Source organism: Bidens hawaiensis, unplaced genomic scaffold (assembly GCF_021521415.1).
Source record: "Bidens hawaiensis isolate Kalapana, Puna unplaced genomic scaffold, B.hawaiensis_p1.1 tig00003290_1, whole genome shotgun sequence".
Lineage (NCBI taxonomy): Eukaryota > Viridiplantae > Streptophyta > Magnoliopsida > Asterales > Asteraceae > Bidens > Bidens hawaiensis.
Genome location: NW_027491182.1, coordinates 175,430 through 190,989, shown reverse-complemented (window position 1 = coordinate 190,989; position 15,560 = coordinate 175,430). Strand labels below are relative to the sequence as shown.

At 34.6% G+C, this 15,560-nt stretch overlaps 2 protein-coding genes and 1 pseudogene across 3 annotated transcripts in view; all 3 read left to right on the top strand.

Annotated features, from left to right (window-relative positions):
- The window catches only part of LOC143623106 (putative LRR receptor-like serine/threonine-protein kinase At1g05700), a 28,058-nt pseudogene extending 16,389 nt beyond the window's left edge, over positions 1 to 11,669 (top strand). The window contains exons 4-13 of the transcript XR_013151834.1: positions 9,147 to 9,288; positions 9,370 to 9,441; positions 9,525 to 9,596; positions 9,677 to 9,757; positions 9,845 to 9,984; positions 10,088 to 10,296; positions 10,435 to 10,561; positions 10,696 to 10,758; positions 10,854 to 11,046; positions 11,172 to 11,669. The product of XR_013151834.1 is annotated as a putative LRR receptor-like serine/threonine-protein kinase At1g05700 (transcript). The remainder of the gene's footprint in view (positions 1 to 9,146; positions 9,289 to 9,369; positions 9,442 to 9,524; positions 9,597 to 9,676; positions 9,758 to 9,844; positions 9,985 to 10,087; positions 10,297 to 10,434; positions 10,562 to 10,695; positions 10,759 to 10,853; positions 11,047 to 11,171) is intronic.
- Positions 7,795 to 8,765, top strand: LOC143623092 (putative LRR receptor-like serine/threonine-protein kinase At1g05700). The gene is made up of 3 exons (XM_077094075.1): positions 7,795 to 7,888; positions 7,962 to 8,484; positions 8,588 to 8,765. The coding sequence occupies exons 1-3, from the start codon at positions 7,795 to 7,797 to the stop codon at positions 8,763 to 8,765; spliced, it is 795 nt and encodes a 264-aa protein (XP_076950190.1).
- Positions 11,670 to 13,603: 1,934 nt separating the features above from the next.
- On the top strand, positions 13,604 to 14,079 carry LOC143623102 (glutathione S-transferase T3-like). The gene is made up of 2 exons (XM_077094083.1): positions 13,604 to 13,679; positions 13,760 to 14,079. Exons 1-2 carry the CDS (start codon positions 13,604 to 13,606, stop codon positions 14,077 to 14,079), a joined length of 396 nt encoding a protein of 131 aa, XP_076950198.1.
- The last annotated feature ends 1,481 nt before the right edge of the window (positions 14,080 to 15,560 follow it).

The window sequence follows — 15,560 nt, the reverse complement described above, 5'->3', positions numbered from 1 at the left end:
CTTATTGTATGGTTTCCATTTGGCTAGAGTATTTTCATTGGTTTGTCTTGTGGTTTTGCATCTTCTATCTCGGTCATGGTCATAGTTTCACTGTGGACTTTGTGATTTGGATTCTTCAGTTGACGCGTAGTTGGATGACTATAAGTCACATAATTTTTTGTATTTTCTTTATTCACTTATTAAAATTTTGAAGGTAGAAAAAGATAGTTTTGTTAATTTTTAGGCATAGGAATGAGTCAATTTGTCATTATGTCAGGACCACTTGTCTCTTGAAAGAGAATTCTAATGCCATCGCTGTCTGCACAAGAGAACACTCACAGTCTGGCAATGAAATCGGAACCAGAATAATTGTATATGAGACCGAATCAATACAGAATTTTATTTGATAATTAGATAATTAATGTACACTCGATTTTCAATCAACCAAACTAATAAACCAGAAAACTATGTCTCCTAGACGATGTGAACCAACAACCTAAACGTTTAATCAATTAAACGCTTAAGAAACAATCTAATATGCGTCAATTATGAAAACCAAAATAAATATCAATTACTGAAAATACATAAATTATTGTTATTTTGGATCAATTACTGGATCAATCCACATGGGTCGTTGTTAATGTGTCACAAAATATACATGTTTTGTCGCACATCTAATGGCTTTATAATGCAAATTTGATAAGATTATGATTCATATTAATTAGGCTATTCACTTTAGAAGGGGCGGGGCGACATTGCCCCTTCACAATGTCACGTCACTGTCACATGGATAATGGAGACAAGTCTTTTTTTTTCAATAAAATTAAAAAAGAAAGAACAATACTTAAACTAAAATAAAAATAAAAAACATACAACCCAATTAAAAAATTAAATAACCTACTAATTAATTAACTAAAATAAAACTAATACTCATCGTCCTTGTCCTCCTTTTCGTCATCGGCCTCCTCTTCGTCCTCGTTCGCGTATTTGGCTAGGATTCTTTCCTTTTCTTCTAAAAAAAAGCCCGCACATTCGGTTGCAGATGAGATAGATCCTTCACGAGGAACTTTATATCTTTTTCTCGTTCTCGTTCCAATTGCATTTTTTTTCCCTCTCATCATGCATTGTTTTATATTCCGCGCACATTTTTTTCCTCTATTCGTGCATACTTTTTTTCCTCTTTTGTTTCATTTTTAACATTGACAATCTAGGAAACTTTAAGCTCCAAGTTTTGATCAAATCGCGAGCTTACTTCTGAACTCATCGAGGAAGTCGTTTTAGACGAATACTCTCCACCTCTCGCCACCGCCTTTACTTTATCTCTTCCAACCGAGCGTTCTAACTCAGTCGGGTCATCAAGAAGAAAATTGGGATCTTCATCGTTTATGTCAAATTGACAACGACCATCCGACATGGCTTGAGATGACAATTGATCGGCCGAATGAAACGTTATCTTTGACCGTATGGACGGTCACGAAAAAGGTGGCGGGACGGGAGCCCACTTTCGTGAGCTTGTGCATATCCTCCAAGCATCCAACATATTAAAATTGATATTATTTTTGGCTCGGTGTTGTTTTAAGGCAAACTCCATGATGTTGGCGTCGCTCATGTCGCTTCTTATACCGCTTGTTTCACATCCGTTGTACAAGTTGGCGAAGTTGGTTATTTTTGTTCTCATTGTTTCCACTTGATGTAGACCGTTTCGCCGTTGCGGTATTTACCTCGACCCATTATTTGATAGAACTTTTCATGAATAGTCGCCCAAAGCTTTTAGGGGAAGGTTTACCGTTACCTTCGATCAAGTCTTCGGACGAGTCAACCCACGTACGTGCCAACGCAACCTCCTATTCTGGTTCCCACCTCTTTTGATCAATTTTAGTTTTGCTTGTTTCACCTTGAGGTTTTTTTATTACATCGTTTTTTTTGTGCGGTAGGAGCTACTTGGGTTTCGAGTACTTTGGGTTCCGGGCACGTGGGGTTCGGGTAATTGTGAAGACATAAATGGCATTATCGGAGACATACATGGCATTCCCGAGCGTAGTAACATATCGGAGAACGTTTGTGACGTTTGCGGGGGTGGCATTGTGGGTCAATGTAGGGCCCCGTTTGTTTATATAGTCTTTTGTATTATTTCATACTAATCTCAACGTAATTTACTTAGTTTTAGTTTTGTTGTAATAACGTTTGGGCCCGAGGCCTTGTAATGGTGAGCCCATTGGGCCGAACATAATGAAAGATATGTGCATGGAGAGGCACTATATATAGCGCATCCTTCCATGCACACACTAACCTTTTGTCAAAAACTCTATCTTATCCCCTCACCAACTCTCTCTACTCCCTCTCTTACTTTCTATAACCGGAAATAACCGAACACCAAATAGATCCGAGATCTCGGTTACTTGTAAGTGATTTTCGCTAGCTTATAAGGAGATTGATCCAAGAACATTGTTGTTTGATCCCGTCTCTAGGACCTACAGTCAATAACCTTGTTGATTGAAAAAAAAAAGGGTTAGTAAGGTCGTTGTTGTTTGCAAGCAAAACTAGTCCACCAAATTTGTGCGGGATCCCACGGGTTCGGGATCAGTTCGGGTTTGTATTGTGGTTCATTTTTGTGAGAGGTTGATAATTTTTTTAAGAAAATGTATGTGGTAGGATGAGAAAATGTGTGAGAATGAAGATGAATTTTGTGGTTTAAATGGATTAATTAAATTTAATTAACTTTTTTCATTTAAAATGAACGGACATATGACCGTTGAAGATGAGATGGCCCCATCAAATCCCCCACGTACATCGCCTCTTCATCATGATGTAGCCCCTCCGAACTCGCCCCCCCCCCCCTTGTCGGCCCCTACCGGTGCCCCCCCCCCCCTCACTCATCCCTTTGTCACCCCCGTTGAAGCCCACAGGGGGTGGTCTTAACATTGTGTATTTACATGTTAGAATAGCGACGCAGTAAAGGATAGTATAAAGTATTCACTAGTAAATACTAGTATTCACTATTTACATGTTAGAATAGCGACGCAGTAAAGGATAGTATAAAGTATTCACTAGTGTAAATAGTATTTACTAGTGAATACTAGTATTTACTAGTGAATACTTTATACTATCCTTTACTGCGTCGCTATTCTAACATGTAAATACACAATGTTATTTGATTTGAGTTTTGTTGTTCGTTATATAGTTCTCATTCATATATTATGTTTGTCGTTTCATTGGCCTCATTCGATCTATTTATATTCAGTACGTTCTTATTCAATTTAAATCACAACTGTTTGGATTGACGATCTTCATATTCACTTATGTTAGAACTTTAGAAATATTTGCCTTAATGACGGATTATTGTGAAGTTAAAGCTTAGATCGACTCCTTTTAGCATAGAATATCTGACCACTGGTATTAAAGTAAAGAGAAAGAGCAACAATGTAGGAAATTCTTGGCATTGTTGTCTTTAGATTTAAACTTTATTTCTTTGTGGAGTTTTTAACAGATTTTGAAGATTTAGATTTTTTGTGCGATGAAAGTTTTTGTTATGTTTTTGGATCAAATTGTAACACCCCGGCTAAAGCGGAAACGCCTGAGTGTGACGTACAGATTGCTCAAACACACGTGACACTATTAGGTGACCATAATAACATTATTTCATTTAAATCTTCATGTAACACAAGTTTATCAAATAATACAAGTTGTAACAAATAAATAAACAAATGATAAGTTATTCTTTGAATATCCTATAGGCATGCTATGTGTCTTCTAACTTTCATCCTCGTATCTTTACACCTGTAACATATGTATAAAATAAAGTCAGCTACGAACATAGCTGGTGAGCTTCCACAGTTTAAATACGTACGTAAAAACCATACAACTCATGGACAAGTGATAAACGAGCAAGTAAGTCCTTTCCAATTGGTAACAACCAACGTACTCGGGAAATCGCGCAAGTAAGGTCCTTTCCAGTTGATAGCAATCAACGTACTCGGATAATGAGGCCCTTTTCCACTCGATACAAATGGACCGGAGTGCAAAGGGGGGCGTATGATCATACTTAATGAGGCTTCCCAATCGTGCAAGTAATATTCGTGCAAGTAATACAAGTAACACACAAGTCCATATACGAATTGTAGTTTTGTAATAGAAGTAACAATACTTGAATTTTAATATGGATACATATGCTACCCCAAAACAATAAAAATATTAAAAAGGGGTGGTGAAAAACTCACCTTGAAATTGAAGATAAACGTTGCAATGAAAACCGAAAGCATGATAACGAAACCGAAGCGGTCGAACATGCGTTAAAGAAATCCGAAACGATTGAACTTCTCGAATTATAATTAAAACAAAAGCAAAGTCTAACTATCGGGATTGAAAAGGTTAAAATTATTTTGTTAACAGAGTTAAGCATTATTTAATGTAACTTTTATTATTTTCTGGCATTTTTATATTTTAATAATATTGTTTAAGCTTTAACGGGTTTTAACGATTTAAATTAATATTTTATTAATAACTTAACGCTAATACGAGAATTATGATATTTGCGAATCACGGATTTTAACTATAGTTTTATCTAAAAAAATGATTATGTTTACAATTTATCAAAGGTAACGAGCTATAGACAACGAAACGGAAAAATAAAATAATTTTATCGGGTTTAATGAAGGTGAACGTTAGTTTTTAGGTGAAAAATGTTAAACTTAGATTTATACATAATTTATTTATGTTAAAATGATTTTATTTGATTTAAAATAATTTTTAATAATCTATTTGGTTTATTTAATAATAAAGACGACTTAAAAGAATTCGGTTCATTTCAGGTCGGACCCGGACTCAACTTTAGGTTGGGTTCGTTTCCGACATGGTAAAAAGTATTATATTTTAGAGAGTGAGATGAAAAGAATTAGTTTTAGATGTTGGATAAATAAAATAACTAAACCGAACCGAATAAATACATAAGCGAGTCAAGATCGTTTTTGATGAACTACACTATTGTTAAATAAATAATATAACATTAAGTTCTAAACGACACGAACAAGCAGAAACTAAAAACATACCCGGAACAAGAACTTAGATAATAACAGAAGAAATCTTGAACTTCACGGGTTGACTTCATAAATCAAAGTAGGTGAAAATCACCAAAATGAGAAAATAACAAGAATCTTTTATAAATTGAGTTCTGAGGAAATGGGAAGGAATGGAGCTCTATTTATAAGTGAAGTGAGCTAGAGTTGTTTCAATTGTATTAAATTGGTCAAAATACTTAATGGGTCATGAATGTCATTTAAAACTTGTAATTGGTCATAAAAATTAAATTGTAACCTACAATTTATATTCAAACACATTTATTATCATCATAAATAATTTTGACCAAGATTTAAATGTAGTAGGAATGTATTTTTCTTCATCTTTTAAAACCAACTAAGTAAAAAAAATGTGACATAATTAAATAATAATATAAAAAAATGTACTTTGGTTATACGTAAGTAATGTTATCTATGCGACATTTGAATAAAGTATATATATATATATATATATATATATATATTAGTAATGGTTAATATATTTAAATAACTTTAGGAAAAGCTATTACATATGAAATATGTAACATATGATTGTATTTATAACTAAATGGATCACCTCAACTAATAAAATGGATTAGTTTTCAAAATATATTTACTCTTTATTCCTTGAACTTTGAGGTGCAATCTATATGAAATAGAATTTATATAAGTTGGATATTTTTATATTTTACCCGCACAGTTTGCAAATTGTTTTATCTTTAAAACATTGACTTTCGTTAATTGCGCAAAATTAATTGAAAGCAACAAATGATAACCGTAAATTCTCGGAATTCAATACGAATAGAAAATGAAGGTATGATAAACGACGAACAAGAGTACATTAAAATGAAAAACCGGGTCGGTTTAACGAACACAATACTAACTCAAAAATGACGAATGTCACTTGAAGTGAAACTTAAGAATCTTTTAATAATATATATATTTATAAACAAAAACCGAAAATTTGAAATGGGTCGGGTTTTCAGATTTGAAAAGTAACGAATGTTACACAAATACAAATGAATTTTATCATATAAGATGTACAAATAAATAGTGTAATTATGTTAACACTAAAATAATTATTATTACTTTATTATAACTTTTGAACCAAAGCAAATATTTTTACAATATATTATATTTTTTATAACTTAACTAGCTTTAGAACACGTGTATAATACGGGATTTGTGAAATGATAAAAATAAATAAGATTCGTTATTTAAAATAAAGGAACAAATTTAAAGGTAAAAAAAAAATAAAATATATAGTACAAAGAATAAGAATTCTAGAATCTCAAATTATAAATTTGAGAAAATCTCTTTCTATATAACATTTGTTGTTTTATCACAAATATATTCTTATCGTCATCCGGTATTAATAATTTTAGATCAAATCTGGTAGTTATCTCGGATAATGCAACATATAGCGTCCGTGAGAATGGGAAAAACTGGGTATCGACTAAAAAAAGATTGTTTTTGCCATTTTCTACTTATTTAACTTTCATATTTCTACTTGTTCGATCTTCAATAAATATTTTACTTTTAATTTCCTAACTGTTTTTAAACCAAATTGTCAGAGTGGTTTTGAAAATGACCTATGAAAAGCTAGGATAAATGAGAATATGAGATGAGAGATTAAAATGCTATAATGGAAAATTGATAATTTTATAACCTAACAATTGTCAAAATGGTTTTGACCAATGATCAATGGATAGTTAAAATGAATGAGATGTGAGATTCAAAGATTAGGTGGGAAAATGGACTATTTTATTACTCAATTGCTAAAATGGTTTTGACATTTACATGGATAGTTAGGATGTTTGAGATGAGAGATGAAAAGATTAAGAGGGAAAATTAGACTATAATTAAATGTGGGTTTGACACCTAAGCATCATTATTTTACTTTATTATAAGAGTAAGATAAGATTACACTAGTTTAAAATTATAATTTCTCTAGTTATTTATATAATTAGTATGCTAATTTTATTTGTATTTGATGTCACTCTTTTTTGTTATAATTAAAACTTGAGTATACTCAATTAAACCAACGTTCTCTCTTAAAATTGCCATGTGACAGTTTCAATGGATGAAGTACACCAAGAGCATAATTTAGTACGTTGTAATTTCCTATATATTTTGAGTTCACAAGATTAAAACAGGCCGGTGTGATGTCTTGCCAGATTTTAGAATTGTTGTGATCATATTATACTTCTAGCTTTTGAACCCGTGTATTACACGGGTTTTGTCTAATAATAGAGATAAATAAGGTCTGTTATTTCATTTGTTATTCTCAAAATACTTGTGAATTAATTTAATGTAGACTTAATGGAAAAAACAAACAGGGCTAACGTACTAAAATAACATGATTTTGGAAATAACATGTGCTGATTTGTAAGAAATTTAAAAAGATGTACTAAAGTTGTGTAGTTGGTCATATCTTAGCTAGGTATGAAAATGACACTTGATTCAATAATGAATATAATCCACACTATGTTATAACCCATTTGACAAAATGGTTTTGACCCATGACCCATGAATAGCTAGAATGAATGAGATGAGAGATTAGAAATTGGGGAAATATGGGCTTGACATAAAAGCTTTCACATTTTCTTTTATTAGAATTGTAAGATGTAAGATAAGATAATCAATTTTGGTTCACAAGATTAAATTTTATTTATCTAGGAACATGTTGAATATTTGACTAAAAGCAAGCAAGGTCAAACTTTGCTATATTTAGCATACGCTCACAAATTAAGTTATCAAACAGATGGCACTATCAGTAGAAGTGAAAGTTTTAGTTTTCATTTTTATTCTAGTTCTTCATGTATCCACTTTGATTTATGCTCAAGATGATCAATCAGGTACGTACTATATAAGAGTCACTTATTTATCATGTGTTGAATGCTGTTATCATTTCTCAACCTTTTCTAGCAGGCTTCATTAGCATAGATTGTGGAAGTCCGCAGGGGTCAAATTACACACAATACGCCACAGGCATAAATTATGTTTCAGACGATGGCTTCATAGATGCTGGTGTGAGTCAAGTCATTTCTACCAATACCGAACGCGTGTACACCACTATTAGAAGCTTTCCTGAAAACAAAAGAAACTGCTACACTCTCAGACCCCAGAAAGGGAAGAATAATAGGTATTTGGTTAGGGCCATCTTCTATTACGGTGAATCTAGAGGCCATCCCCCACTATTTGATCTTTATCTCGGAGCAGATTATTGGGCGACGATTTATATTCAACACCCAGCCAGTTATTACGCCTATGAGATGATACACCTCGCCTCATCAGATTACATATATGTTTGCGTCGTTAATATAGATCAGGGAGATCCTTTCATTACATCATTAGAGCTAAGGCTTTTGGATGTCACCATGTATAAAGATGGATCACCATCATCATTACTCTTCTTGCAACGCATTTATTTCGGTGCAAGTGAAACTGTCAGGTGAGCATTTAACTAAATCTCTTAATGTTATTAGTATATAGCTCCTTCTACAGCCCAGCTTCAATATTAGTTATTTTATTATTATTATTTTTTTCTGAAACAGGTATGAAGATGACAAGTATGATAGATTATGGTGGACACTGCCTACACTGGACTTGTATAGAGCAATACACACTTCTGATACAGTTTCCCTAAATCCTTTTAGTGAAGAACAAGTACCAGTAAAGGTCATGCGCACTGCCATTAACACCAATAAACTCTACAATTCCAATATACTATAATTACAGTCAACAGTATGCAAAGACCAACTATGATTTTATGGTCTACATACACCTTGCTGAAGTTGAAATACTAGAAAGCAATCAGAAGAGAGAATTCAACATATACAATAATGGCAAATGGATTGGAACAGTTTCACCCTCAACTAACATAACTACCATAAAAACTGAAATTTCCAATTCCTCGAACTATGAGATTATACTAAATAGAACCTTAAACTCAACCCTCCCTCCAATCTTAAATGCATTAGAGATTTATACTTTAAAGCAGTTCCAGCAAAACCAAACAGATGACCAAGATGGTATTTATATATGTTTTTGGTTGTATTTTACGAGAATTGATGCTATTATCAAGGTTTTCTCACATCTCGTTCCTTAAATTAGCTACTGCAATCTGGAGTACCAAGTCAACTTATGGGTTAAACAAACTAAACTGGCAAGGAGATCCATGCGTTCCAAAGGAATTTGTTTGGGTTGGTATTAACTGCAACTATAGTTCTCCGAGGGCAGCTAGAATCATTTCCCTGTATGTATTCCAGTTCACAACAACCACTGAATAATATATAGTTTCAATCTAAAACCATTAACAATAATATGTTTAATGCAGGAACCTCTCCTCTAGGGGACTGAGTGGAGGGATAGCTACCACCTTGGCTAATCTCACAATGATAGAATCATTGTAGCTTCTTTCAATTATATACTTATAGTCTTTAACGTATTAAACTCACCGGTACAATGTGCTTATTTTTTTTTCTTTTTCAGGGACTTGTCCTACAATAACTTGACAGGAAACGTGCCAAACTTTCTTGCTCGACTAGACAACTTGAGGATTCTGTAAGCCACCTGGTTGTCGGTATAGGATCAAAAATATTATTTGCATGTTGCATAACAATCTTATATAGTCTTCCTTGTAGAAACTTAACCGGAAACAACTTCACACGACCACTTCCAGCAGAACTTTTAGCAAAATCACAAAAAGGGTCGATATGGTTGAGGTTTGATTTTTTACTAAATTAGAACATAAAGCAAATCAAATCAATATTCACCTAATTTGTTCTAAAGTTTTTTTCTTGAATAAAAAGTATTGAAAAAAGCAGTGGTGAAGATAAAGCCGATAAAAGTTCTTGGATGCACATAATAGTTGTTATTTTAGCACCAGTTATTGGATGCATCGTGGTATTGTCCATCGTCGTATTCATAGTTAAACAACAGAAAAAAAAAGGTTTGCAGTATTCTTAAGCTTGTAAACATATCATCTAACAGATTTATACGTCTCGGTGTCGTAAATGGAGAAGTGATTGTTAACTTTGAATAAGTGAATGCAGCTTTGATAAAAACAGAAGAGGTTTTTACACCAGCCAGAAAACAACAGTTTACATATTCTGAGGTGGTTGGTATTACCAAAAACTTCCAGAATGAAATTGGAAAAGGAGGATTTGGAAGGGTGTTCCATGGATATGTTGGAGAGAACCAAGTTGCTGTGAAGATGCTTTCCGAATCATCATCACAAGGTTACAAGGAATTTCAAGCTGAGGTAATTGACAGAGAAAACTATCTTTTACGATACTGCAATTTCAGTTAGCTAATTCTTTTGCAACAAGACGACCTATTCAGTTTCTAAAGTTATAAAAATAAGCCATAACATGGAAAACTATGAAACTTCCTTCAACAGGTGCAGCTTCTCATGAAAATTCATCATGCAAACATTACTTCACTCATTGGGTACTGCGATGACAACAACCACAAGGGAATCATATATGATTTCATGGCTAATGGAAGCTTAGGAAAGCATCTATTTGGTAATAGGATGTAGTTAGTGTGTCTTCCTTAATTAAGTAAATATAAATCTGTTTAGAAGCATTACATGCCTTCTTGTCAAGATCCCAGTACACTATGTTGAGCTGATTGCGTTACATTTCATTTGATTGATCAGATAGAAGCCCAAATGTCTTGAACTGGGAAAGAAGGTTGCAAATTGGATGTGATGCAGCAGAAGGTTAATAATAAGGCTACTTAATATTGTCTTGTATTGGTTACGTTTTAGGCATCAATTGCTATAACAAATTTAGCATGCATGACTCTTTGTTATAGGACTAGCGTACCTGCATCATGGTTGCATGCCACCAATAGTCCATAGAGATGTGAAGTCTTCAAACATATTGTTGAATGATGGTTTCCACGCAAAACTGGCGGATTTTGGGTTGTCCAGAGCTTTTTCTGCCGCAGATGCCACTCATGTAACATCAGCAAAACTGGCTGGCACTCGTGGGTACCTTGACCCTGAGTGAGTTTTTAACGTTTTTTACTTTTGAAGTTAACAAAAAGAGATATTCATTGTAATAGTTAATATTCTTCCGGAGAAATTTGGTAATTGGAGCTTAAAACTATTGGTTGAAATGTAAAATGCAGGTATCATGCAACTGGTAGGTTGACAGAGAAAAGTGATGTGTATAGTTTTGGGGTGGTACTCTTGGAGTTAATTACAAGCCGACGAGCAATATCAAAGGGCATTTACATAACTAACTGGGTCAAGTCAGCAGTTGAAGAAGGAAATGTCGAAAATATAATTGATTCTAGATTAAATGGGCATTTTAACATTAATACAGCCCGGAAGGTAGTAGATATTGCAATTGACTGTATTTCCCCTACATCCATCAAAAGGCCAGCCATGAACGATGTGGTTATAGATCTGAAACTTTGTTTGCGAGCAGAAAAAACTCGTGGAAGTGAATCCATGTCCTTGAACTAAGATAGTGTGAGCCATCCAAACTCAAGATAATGAAGTCTTTAAGCTGTTTTGTTTCAAATGTTCATGTAAAACACGTACATTTCTTATGGTGTGTAGTTTTCTTGTAAAAAAAATTTCTTCTTGTGTATTCAAACCAACCAAGTTAGTCAGGGCTGATATTTGATTGTTTTCTTTAAATTGATATATTACTGAATAATGAAAGCATTACAAGGCAGTAATCTTATATAGGAAATTCAGCACTTGATACATATATCCTGATAACATTTCAGAAGTACAAACTTTCAAATAGATATATAGATACTCTAGTTAAGACCATATAACCACGCAAATTAAGCTAATCGTGTTTAATGCTCAAAAAAGATAGCACAATCACCAAAATTGAGGAAAAATCTTCAAATATGAGTGTAAACTTTCAGATACGGGGTTTTCAACAACATACGATGACATGCGTTGTCATGCCCTTTTTTTCTTGGGAATGACTAATAACCTGAAGAAATTTCGCAGAATATAAGGATTTTAAGAGCACCCGGCTCTTGACTCTTTACTTATTAAAAACCTGAGAAACAAAGTACAACCACAGTGATTGTTTTAATACTAGTGTAAGGCCAATAATTTATGACTTGCGATTTCAATATAGCAAAACTTGTAATATATTTATAATCAAGTTAATAATCAAAGTGGGCGGGAAATCCGGATACAAGACGAGAGCTTCAGTGCACGCATTTAGCTTTAACGGGAGAAGGCTTCTAGAATATTTGTGTTTAGCTAAAAATATGGAATACTAGTCATATATATATGTGTGTGTGTGTGTGTGTGTTTTGTATAGTGTAAATCACCCACCCAAGGGAGCTCACCTTGGGATGGGATCGGTGTTCATTTATTATATAAATCTTTTACCGATTACGAGATCGTTTGTCCTTTATATTATTTGTCGATCCTTTGATTTCACTGCACTTGTCTCGATCGCTTGTCAAGAGCAAAATTCGTTCGTTTGTCGGATCTGGTGTCGGGGCCTACAAATAGAACAAAAAACAACTCAGAAGATTGTCATTGTCTGGACTAAAGAAAAGTTTTTGATCTGGGACTTGATAAGGTACCGTGATGAGTGGGTGTAAGTTTGTGCTTATCTTGAATGCAATGACTTTATGTAATTGTACAATTCTAGAATTTCTAGGTGATGTTAGATTAATCGGGTTGTTCACAGGTCAAGTGGCCCCATGGGCCGGGTCCGGCTAACGGTCAGGAGATGTGAGATTGAGTCATGCTGGAATAAAGGGATTATACCCATGTTTTAGAAGAAGTTGCAAGTAAGTGAGAAGTGGTCAAGTTTGACCGAGTTTATGGGATATAACGTTTACTAGCTAGTGGCGGAAATAACGGAGTGGAAATTATTCTGTTTTGCATTTGTTTATTTTTCTTTGTTTAGTTATGAATTAGGGTAATTACCCGTAAGGCTTAACGCTATGGGGCGCGGAAGGGGGGGGTGGAGGGAGGGGCGTGATGGGCTTCAAACACCGCCGGGGGACGCGGTTAGGTGGGGAGCGGTGGAGGGGACGATGGGCGCGGAAGGGAGGTGGGGGGGGGGGAGACCCCAACGGTCCAATTTCTATCCGTTAAAAAAAATTAAAATTAACATTTCTATATAAATTCAAACATTTTTCTCAATTTTACTCAAACAACTTTCATATTCACACCAAATTTAACCATCTTCACAACTTTCATCTTCATGCCAAATCATGAATCTTAACTCAAACCCGAATCCGAACCCGAACACGAGCTCAAGCTCAACACTGAACCCGAATCAAAACCCGTGGGATCCGAGTTGTGTATGGTGGGCTAGTTTGCTCGCAAATAACGTCGACTTTAGCAACCCGTTCTATACAAACCAACAACGACCGATGATTCCTCCACCCATGCCATCGTTTACCCCTAATATGTTCTTTCGGGCGCCAATGTCGTATACGTCCTCGCAAGTACCACAACCCCAAATATCTGAAACGCAAGTACCCGAAACGCAAGTCCGGCGTCCAAAAAGAAGTCATAAAAAAAGAACCCGGGTGACGTTCGAACAACCGAAAAGGTCGAACGACAAATGTGGGAAGCGGACGAGGAAATGGCGTTAGCGTTAGCGTTAGCGTGGATCGACTCTTCCAAAGACTCGATTCAAGGTATATTATAAAAATATTTATATGTTTTCCATGTTATATTTTTTTGTTTACTAATATTTAAGCTTTTATATGTATCGAAGGTGACGGAAAACATTCGCTGGAGTTTTGGGTACAAATACGCACCAAGTTCTTTGCTTTAATGGGTCGAGGAGAGTATCGCGGGAATGATTCCGTCTACAACAAATGGAAGTCATTACGCACAAAAATAACCGACTTCACAGCCGTTCACACCCGCGTTGTGAACAATAGAAAAAGCGGCATGAGCGATGCCGATGTGTTGGAGGCCTGCTTAAAACAATACAAAGCCCTTTATAAAACAGATTTTAGCATGTTGGATATTTGGAGACAATGCATAAGCTCGCCAAAGTGGCATACGGTCCCGACATCATCACTACCGTGACCGTCCAAACGGTCAAAGACAACGTCTACTTCGGCTAATCAATCGCCGTCGCAGCCCATGTCTGATGGTCGTTGTCAATTTAATTTAAACGAGTTGGATCCGGAATTAATTTTTGACGAACCGGATGAGTTGCCACGGCCGGTAGGAAGAGATAAAGCAAAGGTGGCGGCTAGAGGTGGAGGATCTTCGTCCAGAACCACATCCTCTAAGAGTTACGACATGAGCTCATATCTTGAAAACTTGGAGTCGAGGCTAGCCGAGATTTCCAACATTAAAAAACAAAAATAGGAGGGCCTCATGAAAGCGCACGAAGAAAGAAAGGCGATGCTTGCGGAATACAAAGCGATGCACTTGGAGCGAACGAAACAAAAGGAACTCGAGCTCATCACAAAAGATCTATCGCATCTAGATCCTATGTCGCGGGCGGTGATGGAAAAAAGAAGAGCAAAGATATTGGCTAAATATGCAAACGAGGACGAGGACGATGATGATGAGCATTAGTTATATTTTTATTTGTAGGATTTTTATTTTTATTTGTAGGGTTTTTATTTTTATTTGCATTTTTTTTATTTTTATTTGTATTGGTTTTTTTGTTTTATAAAAAAAAGAAAAAATGTTGGGCTTCGAAGCCTCCTCACCATAGAGGGCATTATGCCCTGGGGCTTCGATGCCCCCCAGTGCCCACATGGCGCTGACGTGGCACTGTGGAGGGGTTTTGAAGCCCCCCACCATAGCACGCAACCTAAACACGGGTGGATAATAAATAAAACTTAATATATATATATATATATATATATATATATATATATATATATATATATATATGGGTGGGTTCTAGTGAAAACTTCTCTTAAAGATAAAACTTAAAAACTCCTAAAAACATCTAAAAAACTATTTTTAACTTTTTAAAAAAAAAAATTTTAGGTCTCTTTTTTTTCCATTATTCTTATATGTTGTTATTGGTTTAAAAAAAAAACAACTTGTCGATAACCTCGTCGGTGTAGTGTGCATTGCATATATGCAAAAGTGTTTGTATTGCATAGAATACAACACTATTGCACATATTTGATACACACTATTGTATATATGCAATATAAGACCAATACACACATCGAATACACATTAGTACGCATGTGTAATACAACATTAACGCACATGTGCACCACATCGACTTTTATTTTATTATTATTTTTTCCCATATAATACAACACTATTACACATATACAATACACAAATATTGAATATATGCAATAAAACACTATTAAACTCAAAAATACATAGTAATACACATGTGTAATACAACGGTATCGCACAGTAATACGTATGTGCATTACAGCGGGTTTTTTTTATTTTTTTTATATTTTTCGAGTGAAATATAAGAAAATATAAGAATAATGGCTAAAACAGAATTTTGAAATATTTTTTTATTTTTAATTAAAAATAACTTTTTAGGAGTTTTTTAGTTTTCTCTTTAAAGGTGA